Source organism: Oxyura jamaicensis, chromosome 15 (assembly GCF_011077185.1).
Source record: "Oxyura jamaicensis isolate SHBP4307 breed ruddy duck chromosome 15, BPBGC_Ojam_1.0, whole genome shotgun sequence".
Lineage (NCBI taxonomy): Eukaryota > Metazoa > Chordata > Aves > Anseriformes > Anatidae > Oxyura > Oxyura jamaicensis.
Window position 1 is genome coordinate 6,664,296 of NC_048907.1, and position 17,554 is coordinate 6,681,849.

A 17,554-nucleotide genomic window follows, 5' to 3' on the forward strand; every position below is an offset into this window, starting at 1 on the left:
CTAGGAAATGGCTCTCCTGTGCTTCAGTCTTGTTCTGCCTTAGTGTAAGTTTAGGGGCAGTTTGAGAGTATTGGAAGTGGGCTGAAATTGGAGTATGGCAAGGCAGGGCTAGGACCAAGTTTTGTTCCCTGTGAGTATCCCCAAATGATACTGAAGTGGAAGGATAGCCCTAAAAGTGGTACCAGCAGCTATTTAAGGGTGAGAATCTGCTGTGCATCAGTCTCTTCTGGCCCTAAGTAAGGGAAAGCTAAGCTGCTTTGCTTCTGTGACCAGTGCAAGAATGGTTACTACTTAGACAAATGTGAATTTATTTAGACAAGTGTTAATACTTCAAGTGAATTTATTTCAGCTCTTATTTATCAGCCTTGCTTGTCTTGTCTTCTCCCTCCCCCCCTCCCCCCCCATTCCACATGCTGAGAAATGTCTGAGGATGCCTTGGATTTGAGTTTGAGCAGTATCAGTTGACTTTGGAGCAGATTCCATCCATCTCATGATGCAGCTAGTCATAAAATGTTCGTCAAAGATAAACATCAGTCCCTTAGTCACTGTGCTTACACTGTTTGAGTAGACTGGTGCTTTGTGAGAAGTTATTTGTGCCTTTGCAGCCTCTGGTTGCTATACAACTGACTACCTAGAGCACTCTTGCACATTTGGCTGTTTTTAGGGGAAAGAAAAACAGGGCCCCAATTTGGTGCTATTTATAATTGGAGCTTGGGGTGATTTCTGTGACTTAATGGAACAGACACACAGTGCTGTCTGCTTAAACTTCATGTGCTCAGGGTGGGGAAAAATGATCCTTTAATATGGAAATTAGGTGATACTTTTCCACAAATAGCTTATGGGGCATGTTTGGAGGGTACCCATTAGTCTTCATTAATTTGATGTCTTGGAAATTGGGGTGAAGAGGTGCACAGGAGGTACACATGTGGGAGGAGTTGGGGCAGTGAGCTCAGTAGCATGTGTACCCTGCTCCTTTGTGCAGCTCAACATTAAAAGTGGTGCCTGTTGGGACTTGAACTTGAGTTTTATGAAGGGGTAAGATGGAGGAGGCAGGAGAGAAGTAGGCAAGGTAACTTACCCGGAGGCAGTGTTTCTGCTTAGAAGCCTCTTTGTTTTGGTGTGCTCTGCCCTCCTCAAGATTAATTTACAATGGTGGGGAAGCTTTTGAAGGCTATGTAATGCTACAAGCCACATGTCACTTTGTGTCCTGCAGGAAAGGCAAATAAAACAAATAGCATCTCAAATTGCTCTGAAGATGGAGACCTGCCTCCTGGCCTGTATGGTCATTTGCATTTCCAGGGAGGAAAACAGCAGCAGGTGTAAAACACCCTCTGCTTGTTTGGAAGATCTGCACCAAGGGCTTATATGCTTGGAGCTGGGCTGTGCAGTGTAAAAGGCTTGTTTGGGATCTATGTTGCTAAAGGATGCCTTTCCCAGCTGTGCCCAGCTTGAGCCCTGGTCATAATGATGCCTCAGGCTGCATGTGAGCATCAAGCACTACATACTGCCATTTGCAGGGAGTGAAGATTGAAGAAAGAGCAGTCTCTTGTACCTTACTGAGAAGGTTGCTATTGCTTTGATTGTATGCTGCACTGAGATGAACTTGGTTTTGGTGGATTCTCTGGGTCAGGAGCTCCCTAGCTGATGCTCTGCAGGATTGTCTGCTCGGATTGTAACCCCTGACAAATAGACATACTTAAACACCTTCCTCCATCTTAACCTTTTTCTCCCTTGGTTTTGCTTCATTTTAATTCCCATCTGGACCAAGATCTAGGTGCCCAGCAACATGCCAGTTGGGCTAGGTTCAGAGGAAGATGTGAGGTCATGCTTTATAGCTTAAGGATTTTCCAATGTAGCCCTCAGATCAGGGAGTTTCAAAGCCCAGTTCTGCGTGCCTTGAACACCTCTCCCACTTAATCTCTAATTAAGACCGTTCAATTAAGATGGTGTAAACTTTTCCTGTTACATGGTTCAAAGATGAAAATTAGTGGATGCTGTGCCTTGTTCATCTCTAGAATATGTAGCAATGTCCTAAGGTGTCAGACTAAAGCTGTAATAGGGTTTTTCAGCCCACGGCTTGTATTGCTAACAATGAAAGATTGGACACGTGGTTGGAACAGCTGAAAACTCAGTTCTCCTACAGTAGCTGGATCTCCTCTGGGCCATACTGCATTATTGTATAATAGTGCATCAGGATTTGCTTCCTTCCTGCTGGTGCCTTTTCCAAAATCCTGTTAATGCTGGAGCACAGAGTAAAATGTGAGTGGAGGCATGTATAATGTGTGCCACAAGTAATGTAAGGCTTGCTAACTGCCTGAGTGTTGAATTTAGGTGTTTAATCCATGTGTAAGGTGAAATGCAATAAACCACCTGTGTTGCAAAACAGACTGGTATGCACATGCTTTTCCACAAACTTTGTCAAAATTTGCCTGTGTTGGCACAGGCTGCTTTATTTTGGAGCAGTGCTGGTAGCAGCAGTGAAATCTGTGATCAAACTGACCATAAAGCAATGATTAATAAATTGGGGGTGCAGATTTTTATCTTCACTGGCTCATTGTGCCCCTGAGATCAATCTGATGCAAACTGTCCTGACCTCTTGATCTTGTATCTTTCTGGTGCTGTTGAAGAGCAAAGCTTTTGTGCCAGGCATAGTAAATGCATGACCCATGCCCCAAATCCTGCTGCATTCATGTCAGATCACAGTTAATGTTTGCAGAATTTTGATGCCCGAATAAATTGTGCAGGGTATTAAACTACTGTCAGCTTGCCTTTCAATGAGGATGAAGCTGCTTATCCCCTTTCTTTCACACATGCTTATTTTAGGTGTAATATTAGGTGTAACATGTTCAGTAAAGAAAAGGAATTTATCTCTTTATAAGACCTCTATAAAGGCCAAATTATGTGTTATGGAATAGAGGTGGAAATACTACATATTACTCTTTGCTTTGGAGTATCTAAGTCACTCCATTAACTGAACTGGGTGTATTTCATGACAGCATGTTTACCCTTGAAGTTGTGGGGGTGCTCCTGTCAGAGAGCTTACAACCCAGAATAATGGTGCAAAACCCACTTGTTATGGCAGACACCAATCTCTAACTAGCATTGCATGACCATAAATTATAATCTTTCATGGGTTTTCCCATCATGTGAAGAAGAGGAAGGGCTAAAATACACACTTGGTGGAGAAATGTGGCTGCAGAGGCCCTGGGCTGGTGACTAGCTGTGTGATGGGCAATGGGTAAATATAGTGGAGAATGGAAATTCCTGCTGAAATAGGACTGGCAGTCCCAGGCTCTGCAAACAAGCTGCTGCCTTTGCGCAGCCTTGCTTGGAGTCCTCAGTGGCACAAATACCTGCCTGTTGGCTGCAGGTGCTGAAAGCTTCAGCAGTTCTGCTCTAACCCTGAGATTGCAGGAGGAAAGGGATCAGGAGTGCAAATGAGTGAGCAAGTTGGCAGCAAATCTCTCGTTGCATTTTCCTTAGAGCTAAAGAAATTAGCTCACATATGGAGCCTTGGATAAGCCCAAATTCTCTTTAGGACTGTTAAAGGATACTGAAGGTTTTTTGCAAAAGAGCACAGGTGATATCCCAGCCTTTCTCCAGGCTGGTGTGAAGCCTTTTATGTGTGGATTCTGTTTCAGCTTGAAGGGAGCACTTTCTCAGAGTGCTGGTCTAAAATAGAGCAGTGTTGGCACTGGAGCTCACCTGTGAGGTGTGTGAGCTGTGGGTGTGTTCCCCATCAGTGACAGCTTGTTACTGTTTTATTGTCTAGAATAGGGATGGGTAACTCTTGTGGAATTGCCAAGGCTTAGCAAAAAACAACAGGTTCTTCTGTCAAAAGAAAATGTATGAAACTAACCAAAACTCTTGGAGGCTGATTTCCCTTTAAAATGCAGAAATTCCCGCACTGTAACTGTGCCCTGTTGGTTTTGAAATTCCTCCTTTTTTGGGCAGCGTGTCATGGTGTGAGATGTGATAGTTTTACAGGACTCCCTGCATGGTCTGGGCACTACAGGGGAAGAAAAGGGGATCTGGTCATGTTCCACCTATCTACATCTGTGTAAATATCCTTCTCTAGGTGATGAGAAAATATTGTTAAGACTTGAGGCCCCTCTCTTTGCCAGGTATATCATGTCCAGTTATCTTCCATAAAATGTTTTTGAGTTTAATCTCTCAGCTCATCTCTAACGCCCATCATTCCTTGCAAAGCACGTAGCTGTAGATTCAGTAGCAGATGATGGAAAACAAGAGTGCTCTGCACCTAAGTGACTTCTAGTCAAACGTACCTTCAGTGCTGGGGCTTATTGCTCCTATTTTGCAAAAGCCATTAATCATAAAAACTTTGCACATAAGTAGCACTCACCTGGAAACTCTCTGGGCTCCAGCCTCATTTATGTGGTACTCTTGGTTCTTTTGATATTTTCTGGCACTAAAAAGTGCCTGGCAAGCACACAAAAATTGATAGAATAGTCTTTGAGAAAATGCGGACCCAGGTGATAGCTTCAGCCTGTTTAGTTGTGTTGGGGCAAAATGCAAAGGCAAAATACCTGTGCCATGACTGAACTGGTAGTACTGTTACTGCTTTGAAGATATCTGCAAGATATATCTAGGGAGTTGGGGATAGGATTCATTTTCTAGGAACTCCATAAACAGCTTGAAGTGTTCAGCAGATGGTACGGCTTATGACACGATGGTGAAACTGAAGATCTCTGCAGTGTTATGGGGAGATGAAGTTTTAAATTGCATGGCCATTAAGAAGCTCATAACATCAAACTCTTACCCTGCTGCTCAATCCTAGAAACACAGCTGAGCTGGCAACAACACTGACTTGGTAAATTGCCACTTTCCTGTGTCAGGTAGTGGGCTCTTCCATGGGAGGAGGTTGAAGCTCCTTCAGCCTGCTCACCTCTGCCCATGCACTGGTGGGAAGCAGTGATCCCCACTTTACTTTAGTTTCCTCATATTTAGAGCACTTGCAGCTCATTTAGAGGAATCAGGAGATGTAATTAGTGTTTATGAAACTCCTGGGGATTGTGCAAAACAAATTTAAAGAAGGAGTTGTGCCAGAGTACTGACAATATTTACACAACATCTGAAGGCTGCTTGTGTTGGGCTTTATTGTAAGGAAATGTGTGTGTGCCAGAACTTAAGCAACTGTTAAATGCATCCTTCTGGCTCATCAGTGCCATCCACGAGTCCTGTGGGAACACTCAGTCCTCTACGCTTTAAAATAGGGTTCTTGCTGGTTGTCATCCAAAGCTTTCTGAAGGGGGAGACCACCTCTCACTGGCACTGCTGAGCTTCAGGGCTGTTTTTTTTTTTTTTGGTGCACAGCTGCTCTTCTGGAAGACGGATGACTAATTCCCAGGGAAGCAAGAATATCTCAAGATTGCAAAAGTGTTCACAGGCTTTTTTTTTTTTTTTGCCTTGTTCTCAACTTCGTTCTTTGCTTCCCCCTCTTCCCCTGTACTGTAGTGTGTGGGATATGAGGGTTTAAAGACTGCTAAAGCAAACTCTAGTGGCTTCCTTTCATCATGGAGACAGTATTTTTTATCCATTTAGATTGCATCTGATTGCCTAGAAGGAGGCCCTATCTTCCTCCCAAGTGTTTAAAGTCTAAACAGCAAAAGCTATTACTACTCTCCTTTAAAAGGTGAGATAAAAAGACTAATGTTACCAACGAAGTTTCACAGAGCTAATTCCTAGACATGAATTCAGCAGCCCCATAGTATAACAGGACAACCAATAATCCATTTTTTGAGTCCTACACGCCAGGCCAGGTGTGTGATGAAACACATCTCAGGATATTTGTAGAAGGATGCTTTCTGGCCTTGTTATTGACTGAGCCTACTGCGTTTGAGCATGGTTTTCCACCTTGACTTTCTGTGAGGACTAAAGGTGCCTGCTGCAGCTGAAAGGTTTATTTTTCTGGAAGGCTTCCTCACCATGACGTTGGGGTCTGTGTTATGGGATAACCTGTGCCATTGGGAAGGTATTCTTCCAGGAAGAGTGGATGATGGAGTACTAGGATCCCAAGGGAAATTACAGGCAGGATGGATAACTGCTGTTTGTTTCTTGTCTACACTGTCTAGAACTTCACCTGTTTTTCCACTGTTCCCATGTTCAATATTTCTTGCCATGATCTGATACTCAGTTGTCTGTTCCACGTTAGTTGATTGTTTATCAGTGACTTCTTTCTTCCACCCAGTTGTGTATTCAGGATGACTTTCATATGTATATTGGCAATCATCAAGGCAAGCATGACATATCCCTGCCTTTGAATAACATTTATGGGATCAAGAAATATCCTTTTCAGTCCTAGCACACTCTTGTGCAAATATTGGCAGGTCAACAGTAGAGTGCATGTCTTTCAAAGAAACTATTTCCCTAAATGAAAGATGAGAGGTCTCTGCTCCTGAAAGGTGGATTTTTCGAGACTTGTTGAAGGCCACAGGGTAAGTTGGGAAGGAAGAAAAGAGCTGGTGCTTGCAAATTCCTCTGGTCTTTGAGCTCATTCATATGATTTAAGCATAAGAATATGGTTTGGTTTAGTGAGAAGAGGGAGATTTATGGCTTTTGTAGGAGATAGGCTAAGCAGGCAGATCTGAAAACCCTCCTGACTTTCAAACAAACAAATGCCGAACATAGCATGTTTTATTATCTCTTAATTGAATGGTGTCCTATGTCTCCCACTGACTGCAGGTGAATGCTTGGAATACTCAGTCTATTTCAAAGCTTTTGGGTTATATTGATCAAGGGGGTAAATCATAAGGGACTTCAATGAAACAAATTCATTCCTTCTGTACATTCTGTAATATTCCTTAAGAATGAGGAAGCTCTCCCTTTCTGGAATTCTGACTGCCTTTAGATGTTTGATCAGATCCCATGCGAGACCAAGTGGTATGTTTGGCTCTGCATTAGATTTTTGCTTTTCTTGAAGTTATTAGAGAAGCACAGAGTTCTGGCAAGAAGTAGATTTCTTTACATGCTGCTTATTCTGAAACCCACGTCCGGGTTTCCATTTTTAGTGGAAACAAAACTGATGATCATTTTCAACAAAAATAGAAGTTGGATTAAGGTGCCTGTGCCTATTCCTGCTCCTACGTGTGTGTCTTGGGGGACTGAGAAAAGGCAAGGCTTAACACCATTTCTGATCAAGTCCATTATTTAATGATTTTATTAATCTAGATTAATGAAAACATCCTTGAAGGGGCTGAGGCCAGCTGTAGATGCTCCAGGGGGTTCAGAGCCCTCTGCTTCTTCCTGAAAGCTGGCACTTCTGAAAGCACAAATCTGTGATGAATTGTGGTGGGCATGTAATGGCAATGCAGGTTGGCAGCAGAAACTACTGGTAGATAGGGCTTAGATGGACTTGAGCAATCTTTCACCCATAGCTGGATGGCATTGGCTGTCACTCAAGGCTCCAGCATTTTAAAAAAAGTATTTTTGGAATTTCACAGGGAAAGAAGCAAGGTTTAAACAGACTGAGGAAAGCTTATAAGCTTATAAGCATTCATAAGACAGGATCTGAAATTAGAGGTGTTGGCTTAGCTTTTTTCCACTTTCTCTGGAAGCTCGCTGACTTCAGTGGTGTGAAGGACAGTACAAGCTGGGTAATTCCCCACCAAACCCTACTACTCCATGCTGGCAGCTAGGTATCTGGGAGCCTCTTAGAAGGGAATTAGGTTTGGGACTCCCATGCACTGGATGGATATTTTAACTACAAGCTATGATACGAAAACAATTCCAGTTGCTGCAGTGTGGTGAAAGCCCAGCTCAGAAGTGTACACTGGGACTTCAGGTTAAGCCTTTGGAACAAGCCTCTTGTTCCTTAGTGTAGTAGCTGGCTCTTATATGGGTCTGGGCTGCCCATATAGAAGTTTTGCTTCTGAAAATACTCCTGGAAATACTTCCAGTTGCATCAGGGGGTGGTATCATGAGCTAATGTGGCAGCAGAACAGGATGTATTTTTGGACAACAGCTTAGGCTTGACTGCCTACTTTTTATCCACAGAAAGTGGAGAGCACTCCTTGTCTTGATCAAAAGAAAAGGAAATTCTTGATCGTGTACTTCTGGACTCCAGCTTAGCCCAACTGACTGAACTGCCATGTCTCCCAACTGGGAGCTGTTCTGGAGGCTCATGCTGGGTAGAGTCTGTCAGTGTAGGGATCCCTGTGCTGTTGATTTGGCAGACAGTGCCTTTCTAGTCTTCCTCTTCTCTCCCTGTCCCTCCTCACCTTGGTGGTGATGGGGGGAACCCACAACAAACCAATCCCAAAAGCCATAATCACAGCTTTGTAGCAGAAAACACATTTGAGGCATTGAATGTAAGTTGGTGTCCCTTGGACCATGGGTGTCAGATTTATCCATGCATTTGCAACATTAAAATCAGTGGCATTTCTTAACAAGGACTGATAAATGGATGTATGGCACTTCTGTGAAATGGATTTAACTCTGCACAGAGTCCCCTGAAATATCAATGTAGGGTTTTTGAGGTGGTCCTTCCTGGAGGTAAAGGAAAAGGCAAACTTGGGCCTCATGCTCCTGTCAGAATTGGTACCTGTTTCTTGACTCCAGAATCCACTGAACAATTAGATGTTTATTGACTCTTATAAGAGGTTATAGCAGTCTTCCTACTTCAGGTTGGCAATCTGTAATTGCTTTATTCAACACCCTTTTGTTTTCAATTTGGCTGGAGTCTTTTGTAACTTAAGAGGCTGGCATCTACAGCTGCTATTGAACAGATGCTGTCTTCTACTCTGGGATAATAGTTTGAGCAATAAGACAGACCTTTAAATCCTTTAATCATACTTCACAGGTTTGCTGTACTTAACACACCTGTAGTTAAGTCTCACTGCTATAATCACTTTACCTATACTGCGTTCGTTATTTATTAAGGTAATGTCAAGAGCATATTGGTATTTCCTAGGTGTTACCCAAGCTCTTAGCCCTGCAGGCCATGTTCTGATTTCCAAACTTATTTCAGTGGGACAAAGGCTCTTTGATATTAAAAATAAATAAATCCAATCACCAGTCTGCAGATACATGGCCGGACTGCTTGCTGGTTAAGATGTAGCTGAAGCAGTAATGATTCTGGTCCTGTAAGGAATTAATGTTATAGTATTCTAATAAGGTTAATTAGATATTAAATGAGTTTCTAGGTGGCTTTGAGCAAAGCCAGAGCATCTCATTTCTTAGAGATGCTTCCAAATGGCTCCTCAAATGATGAGTTGGGTTGCAGGTCAGCTTTGCCCTTAAGAATTTCAAGTATGCCTGGGCAGAGGCATCTCTTCCCTAGCTTGTAGGTGAGCCGTGGGAATGGGAACTGTGGGGGAACAAGCTGGTTCAGCGAGCCTTTCAGTGATGGGACTCTTAAAGTTTTCATCCAGGATAGGATTTTTTTTTCTCTCATTTTCCAGAGAGGAAAGAATCCTGTGGGTATGCTGTTGCCCATCCTTGTAGAGTAGGTAGAGTCTTGTTACTGGCTTTTTGTCACAGTGGCTTTGTTTTCCTGCTGGTTTAGCAAATGTTTCTGTAGGACTACTGTTCCTCCATATGAAGTTTTCTGGTTTCTCCAGCATAAGGCCGGAGGCTGCAATGATTCCATTGCAGAAATTGGTTTGGAGGACCGCCCAGGTGCATGAAAAGCTGTGTGCTCTGAGCATGTGTGGGACATGATCTTGAAGATATGACTGCTCACCAGGAGACTTCCCTTGCTCACAGGCTGCTAATTGAATCTCTTCCTTTCTGAAGCAAAGATTAACTGCTTCCTCAATGCAACAGCTCTGCCACTTGACCCAGAGGTACACTTGCATTAAGCCGTGGTATCTTGCTGAGTATCCGTAGCCCTGGAGAAGCAGATGGTTGCCTGCCTCCTTTGTCTGAGCACAGGATCTGGAGAGCAAAGAACTGCTTTGCTGAAACAAATGCAAGTAGTGGAATCAGGTGTGCATTGCTCTGTATGGTGCTTTATAAAGGGAGGTTAACACATAACAGCTCTACCAAGGGCTGTACCCCCACTGAGAAGTGAAGTGGAGATGTTAACTTTGAGTGGGCTGAAATGTGTTGACTCTCTTCTTGTTTAAGGTCATGGAAGTGAATTGGATTTCAGAGCATGAATCAGCCCAGACACCGGCTTGTATGAGCTGGTAACAGTAAAGAGACACCCTTTTTGTTACCTGACTTTATCGGTAACTTTTTTTGTGCATATCTTGGGACTTGGTGTTGCCAGGGAAAATACCAGATGCTCCCTGTTTATACATGCTTCACTTAAGTGTTCCCTTTTGTTTTGAGCATCCTCTTTGAAGCTTGAAATGAAAATAGCTTGGATTTCTGCCTCTTAGCTTATTTTTGAAGCAGTGTGGTTAGGGGAAGAGGTCCAAGGCTATAATCAATGGGCCAGACATCTCTATCTGGGAACCTGCAGGACATGGGAACATCATGAGCAGCCCAGAGGTGGGTGAGAGGAGGGATGGATGTGCTTCTTGGGCATCCTCTGGTGAAGTGGCACTTCATTAAGGAGTCTCATTATTGGGAGCTGGAAATAACACCTGCCAGCTTGGTTCAGATCACAGCTCAGGTTCTGGGTGTTGCTGTCTGGATGAGTGTACATCTGCTTTTGTATTGTGTGGCTCTCAGCACACAGTGTATGGCCTGGGACCTGTACCATGGTCAGGAGGAGAAGGAACTGTTTCAGGATCATGGGGACATGCTGCCAAGCCGGGGTGCTCACCAGGCACTGAGGATGAACAAAAAGCAGTCAGCTTTAATAGCTGAATTTGCTCATGTGGCTTGAGTTATCAGCAGAGCCTGGAGACAAATTGTAACACTGATTATATCCAAGCCATCCTTTTAAAGAAAGCATCTCCCCCCCTCCCCTTTGTATCATTGCCAGGCAATCTGTCCAACCAGCGTGGTGTACAGCTGGAGGCCTGTGATACTGGGGGTGCTGCTGCCAGCCCCGGCAGTCCTGGGAATCCCTGGGCTCCTTAGGACTCCAGCCATGAGTCACAGCACGGCGTGGGGAGAATAGAGAAGCATGGAAAAGCTTGTAATTAAAGGCAGGGATGTTCAAAGAAGCCTCAAATTGCTGGGTATGTGAACTCAATTGCAATGTCTTGGTGCTTGAACTCCTTGGGCTATATCCACGGACAACCTGATTTCCTCTTTCATGGATGCAGTTCATTACCAAGGCTGTCCTTTGTCACCATTTAGCCTGCAGGGAGTGCAGTAGCTGCAGCAGGGAGCTGCCTCTGCCAGAATGTTACCCGTGTTTGCTGTCTCAGATGGGATCAGGACAGTTGTGTTGGAGAGATGCCAGGCGAGTGGTGGAGACCTGGAGGCAAGGTCTGAGGGGAGGCTGGGAGCACGTCTGGTCTCAGAGCTCTTCCTCCCCCCCCCCCCCCCCCTTTTCCACAACCCCCTCCTTTTTTGGAAGCTCTGGTTTCACAGGACTTGAAATTCCAAGCTGGCTTATGGCATCTGCTTTTCATCTCTCACCTGGGAAGTTTCTGGCTCCGTAGCTGGAAGGGCTGTGGGTGAGCTCGGCATGCCCGCCTGCCTGCCCGGGGCCCTGCGCTGCCTGCGAGGAAGTGTCTGCTCTCCTCCAGCTGGGTGGAGCGGGAGGAAACCACCTCAGCCTCTTGGTGCCAGATGGCTGTGAGCTGCCAGAGATGGGTGCAGAGCCTGGAGAGCACCCCCAGCACCCCCTGGGCTCATTGCTTCACTCTGGGCTTAAAGGATGCTGCTTCTGCTTGTGGTGCAGCTGGGCTTTGCATGGTTACACCTGGGAAGTGGTCCCAAGCTGGGTGCAGGGATGTTTAAAATGTGGATAAAATCAGGGTGAGAGTCATGGTTCTGAAGGTCTTGTTCCACTGTTACCCTCTGTGTGCTTGGTGGCACAGCGGGGACTTGTCTGAGGTCACATAGCTGGCTTTGTGGCAGAGGAGGGCCAGCATCCTGCTCTTGCCCACAGTATCACCCTCTGTGGGTGATGGTTTAAAGCAGGGTCTGGGAGCACCTCGTCTCCTCCCTGTTCCTCTTGTGTGGCTGAAAAAGGCCTGGAGAAGGTGGCAGCTCAGTGATGAGCAGGGCTGCTGGCACCTGGTCTGCTCCACCAAGCTGGGTTTCCCTGGGTGCATCCTCCCATTCCACCTCCAGCTCTTACCTTGGGAACAAAGCATATTTTCTGACACTTCCAGGGCTCTGCCTCACACATGAACGAGCTTGCAGAAACCCATCTTCCTGGCAGGGGCTGAGGAGTGGGTGGGACAGTGGGAACAGGCTGGAGACTGAAATCCATCCTCAAAAAGAAACTTTCACTCCGTCCTGCGATGCCTCAGGCAGGGATTTGGATCGGAGGAGTGAGCAGCTCCTTCTTCAAAGTTTGGAAGAAAGGCACAAAAGTGGGAAATTTGCAGAGCAGTGAGAGTGTAGCCTGAGGCTTGGCTCCGTGCATAGGTGCTGTGTAACTGGTGCTACAGGTCTGCCTCCACAGGGCCTCCTCGTTCCCGTTCCTCCCCACGTGGATTTGCTGCTGGCTGCCAACAGGCTCGTGTCAGGGCGTCCTCCTGCCCACGTCACTCACAGGCAAACCTGTGCTTGGCTTTTGGGCTTGCTCTGAACCCCAGGGCAGCTTAAAGGGTGAGGAACCTGAACCTTGGCCACGCTTTAGCCAGGAGTCCTGCCCTGTCCTCTGCTTGGGACAAATGGAACAAGGTGGTTGTCCAGCCCTGCTGACCACTGAGTGCAAATAACCAGATTTGGGCTGAATGTGGAGGATTTGGGGATGTCCAAGTGTCAGCAGGTGAAGCGAGGGGACAAAGTTGTGATTCTTTCCCTGTTCTAGCTTTGGGACAGGGAGGGAGGAGTGGGACATTTTGTTCTGGTAAATCACCTGTTCAGAGGTAATAAAAACTCCTTGACTGACAGCATGTAATGGGAATCATTTTTTCCCTGTGAGTGAAAAATAAATAAAAGGAGTGTTTTTTTTTTTTTTGTTTTGTTTTGTTTTTTCCCCCTTGAAGATTGTATGTGAGAAAGAGGTGAAGAGGGTTGCAGAGAATACCACTTAAAACCAGAAAAGAATCCAAACTAAAAATCCTAAAGGGCTCTGTTTCCAAGTGGGAATCCCAAGGCCATCTCATTTTGCCTCATCTTCCAAATAGATTACTGCAGGATTTGCACAACTATTTGTAATAGTTTTTCATGGGGAACTGAATGGAGTAATGGAGATGTGACTGATCCTTCTAACAGATTTGAGAGGGGAAATCCTGAATATTCAGGTTAAGATGAAACTGCCTCATTGTACAGCTGGACAGCTGATCCAGAGCATCCCCTTCTCCCCCTTGTTTACAAACACAGCAGGAATATGTATTTATTAGATCAGCTGATATTGAAGAGTAATTTTCAGTTGTCATGAATTATGAAAACTATCTAGGAATATAAAAGTTGATTTGTAGAGAGGAATCTTAATTTGTGTAATTGAAAAGCCATGTCCAGGAGGGACTGCATGGGATGGATTTTGTGTATGTTAATTCCTGTTAGGTCAGGATGGGTCTGACCTTCCTGGGGCTAAATCTTGAGTCATACACCAACAGTGGGATTAGGTTTGGATTTAATTTTAGTCCTCTTGCAATTTAGTCCAGAGTTTCTAATCATGGAGATTCATCTGCCTTGAATCTGGAGAAATGAAACTCTTCAGACAGATCATTTAGAGTTCACCAGGGACCACACAGTGATGTTATTAGAATTACATGGGAATACAAAGGGAAAGTATATTTTCAGGCCTGTTGCTGTGGAAGTAGAGCAAGTCATCAAAATAGGCTGGAAGAACAGGCAAGATCATGCACAGCATGAGAGGCTTTGAATGCTGCTAACCCTGGGAAAAGGGCTAGGTCATACCAGCATGTCAGTGCTCAGGGTGTTTAAAACTCAGCCACCTGTACCCAGATCACTGCTAAAAAGTGGTATGATGGTGGTGTGTTGAGGCCTTAAAAAGGGGTCTTGCTGCAGAAGAAGCAGGTCCTGAGTGCTTACTGCAATCCTCCTGCCTGGAGCAAGCATCTTGAGCTGTGTATTGATTCATCTCACTGTGTGTACAAGCTGTGCTTCTCACCAAGCTATCAGATCTGGCAGGTCTGCAGGAGACTTTCCCCACTGGTTCCCATCCTGAGCCTCTCCCCATGGCCAAGACAATGCCTGCACGTGGCTGCAGCACTTCTTGTGTTCCTCAGCCTGCTGACCTCTGGGAAGAGCTTGTGGTGTGCTGTGTACCCAGGCATGCTTCCAGCCCTCAGCACTGCTCCAGCACCCCTCACTGACAGAGCTGATGCTCCAGATGTGGTCTGTGCCATGTCACTACATGACAAGTCCAAAAGGATACAGCCCCAGGGTGATGCTCTTGAAGGGAACAGCTTGTTTCACCTGCAGAGGCCAGGTGAGGCTCCTGTTGTGTGCCTGCTGCAAGATGCTGCTGTTCAGAAAGGGATTAATGCTGAGGGGTTTGGCTCCTTGGTGCTGCTGGCAGCAAGCAGGTGGAAAAGAGGCTTTATTTTAAATGTGAGATTTAATAAGATGGGAAAGTCACTGCTCTGGGAGGTGTGAAGACCCAAGCCCCAGCCTTGGAGAGATGAGGGGTGCTCAGGAAAAATGCCCAAATAAACACAACAGCCTGGACACAGCCCAGGATCTCGCTGTCCCTAAACAACACGCGGGTCCTGCGAACATCATGGGGGGGAGAGGATCCCTCTACCTGTGACCCTGCAGCTCCGCGTTTCCCCTCGGCCACCTCCCGTGCCAGGGCCGGCCGGGGATGCAGCGCCGGGCGGCGGCCACGAGAGGGCACTGAAAGGATGCAGATTTTGGGGCGATGCTGCCGGCTGCGCCTTCCCCAGCACCTCCGAGGGCTCTATTTACAGAGCAAAAGGTCCCCTCCTTGCCTCCCCTTTTATTTTAAATCAGAGCTCAGCACGATGAAGCTCGAAACCGTGTCAGAACAGCAATCTCCCATTGTCACTGCCTCGTTCAGATTTCTTTTTCATCCGGGGATATTTTTCTTCCACCCCAAATGTTGGCAGCTTTCACAGGCCTCCTGGATTTGCTTGTCTTCAGAGAATCTGGGAGTCCTATTAAGCTGCAGCAGCACGGGTCTTCAAGGGAGCATCCTGGTTTCTGTAACCTGAATGCTGGAGATGGGGTCCCTAACTGAGACAAAAGGGATACACAAATTCAAAAGGATCCCTCTGCTGCAGGATTTAGGTGTGTTTTGTCATGATTGTGAGGCTGTAACTTGCCTGGCTTCTCTGAGTGTATTTCAAGCAGAAAATGCTTAATTTCTTAGTCCAAAGTAGTGACAAGGAGAAGTTTTCCTACGAAGCAGATCCTTTGCCTGAAGAAGGTGATGTGGGATCCTGCCCTAGTTCAATATCCTTCAGAGGACATTCAGACAACACGAAACTGAAATGTTTAATTCTTTTACTTTGACTTTTTGTTTTGATTCAAGCTCGTTCTGACTCTTGGAGTGTATGCTAAGGTCAAAAAATCAGTCTTGGAACGTTTCAGAGTTAGCATTCTGGAAAATATTTCAAGATCTTGATTCTTATTTTTCCTTTCTTGTTAAAATCAAGTGGAACTGAAATCAAAAACCTTGTATCTTTCAGTAACAAGTTCTTGTCTTCTGGTCTTTCTGATGCTATCTTTCCACTCTTGCTAGTGTGTTGAACTGGGATGAAGGCTTTGTTGTGCTGGAACCCCCACCCAAGCAGCCTCTTTCTGTTCTCTGCCTGCTTTTTAGTACTAAGGTCACAGAAAAAGCTCCCAGATGCAGATCTGAGTCCCACTGAATGGTAATCCATGCTTTGAGTTCTGCAGATGGGAAGTCTCTCAGGAAACACTACTATAATCTGCCATCATTTTTTTTTTTTTTTGTACAAAAAGCCTAAGAGCTGGGGTTGGAGCAGGGATGATGCCCAGGAAGTCCAAGTAATGAAAGACAATATTTTTGACATCTGCTAAGTGTATTGAGAGCTGCACTGAAATGGGGAATTCTCCAAGCAAAATAGCAGTCTAGACCTAGCTAAAAGGTAAAAGCCAGCACTGTACAGACTAAATCCCTGCGTGGTCCCCAGCAGTTCTCCTCCTTCCCCTGCTGATGGCAGTGCTCGGACTCTGAACCCCGGTGCTGTGCTGATGGACTCTGCAGCCCAGGAACCAGACCTGGACATGCTGGGAAGTCAAACATGGTCCAGGACAAACCTTTAAAGGAGGAAAATTGTCTGGAAGATTATTCAGACCAGTAATTTTCTGTGAGGGCTTGATGTTGAGATAAGTGGAGTGCTGGTAGAGTGAACTTCTGGGGGACAGAATTGCTGTTGGTGGCTCTGTGCTCACAACCCTTTTTTTTTTTTTTTTCTAGCTTTTTCACTCAGCTTTTAAGGGCTTCACAGCAGAGGTGGCTGGCTTGGGCTGAGGATCTGGCCCAGGGATTTCTGTTCACAATGAGCTTGATCCTCAGATTTTTCAAATCAAAATCCCCTGAGATCAGTAAGCCACAGGAGAGCAGTAGGGTCTAAAGAGAAGAGAATTCCTGTAGTACACACTTGTGCCTCCTTAAGGGGCTTGGGGAAAAAGGGGGGGGGGGGGGGGGGGGCCCCAGGAGAGAGAAATTAACTTTTTCATCCCTAAATCTTCATCCACAAATAAAACAATTTTATTTTAAAAAAGGCACTTAGGTTAGAAGAGTATCTTCAAGCTATTCAGTTTGTATAAAATGCTAAGGACAGGTGCTGTTTTTTTTTTTTTTTTTTTTTTTTTTCAAGGTATAAATCTTCAATTTCCAACTTGCAATTTCTCTCTTTGATCTAGTCTTTTGCCAAGTTGTCTAATATTAAAGCAAACCCTTCTCAACTAATAAACTGAGAAATAGGAACCTCACCTACAATATAAGGATTTCTTTTGGTGAAGCTTTGATAATTTAATACTTTAAGATTTCTTTTCCGGTTGGCAAAACCCAGAGCATTCTGCAAGGTGGCAAACAAGCAAATGAAGAAAAGGTAGAGTCAACTTAGAGATGTGAGGCTTAAATCAAAACATGCACCCCTAAAAATAAAAATCCCAGGGTTTTTAGAGGCCCTAAAGAAGAGGATGGGTAAGTCATCTGCCTTGGGTTTAAGCTGGTGCCTCAAGCTGTTCAAAGAGATAGTGTGTGGGAATATTTCCACCAGTAAATGAAGATATTCACTCATCAAAGCGAGAACCTGCCAAATGTGTGTTGCATAAAGGGGGAAATTCCAGGCATTCTTGGGGAAATTGCAACCCTGAGGCTCCAGAATCAAGCCCATATCAGGTGAGATGCTTGTAGACCATCACAGGAGCCTGTCGGACGCATGAAAGAGGGCTTGAAGGAGCAAAGAGCATGACAGTGGGTTCTAGCATTGCTGTGTGAGGGGGGAATGGGGTGTTTTATGTTTCTTATGGACTGGAAATTTCTTCCCAGCACAGTATTGCAGTTATCCTGATAACCACAGCTCCATCTGGCCATCAATTATTCATAGAG

At 45.2% G+C, this 17,554-nt stretch overlaps 1 protein-coding gene across 3 annotated transcripts in view; it reads left to right on the top strand.

The window, feature by feature from the left end:
* TBX5 (T-box transcription factor 5) overlaps positions 1-17,554 on the top strand; it is a 127,335-nt gene that overhangs the window by 16,574 nt on the left and 93,207 nt on the right. For 2 of the 3 annotated variants that reach the window (XM_035340607.1, XM_035340608.1), the window contains one exon: positions 10,895-11,093. The exons of the other annotated variant lie outside the window; for it this stretch is intronic. In XM_035340607.1, the coding sequence (XP_035196498.1) occupies positions 11,039-11,093 (55 nt within the window). In that variant the 5' untranslated portion in view covers positions 10,895-11,038. The remainder of the gene's footprint in view (positions 1-10,894; positions 11,094-17,554) is intronic. 3 annotated transcript variants of the gene reach the window in all.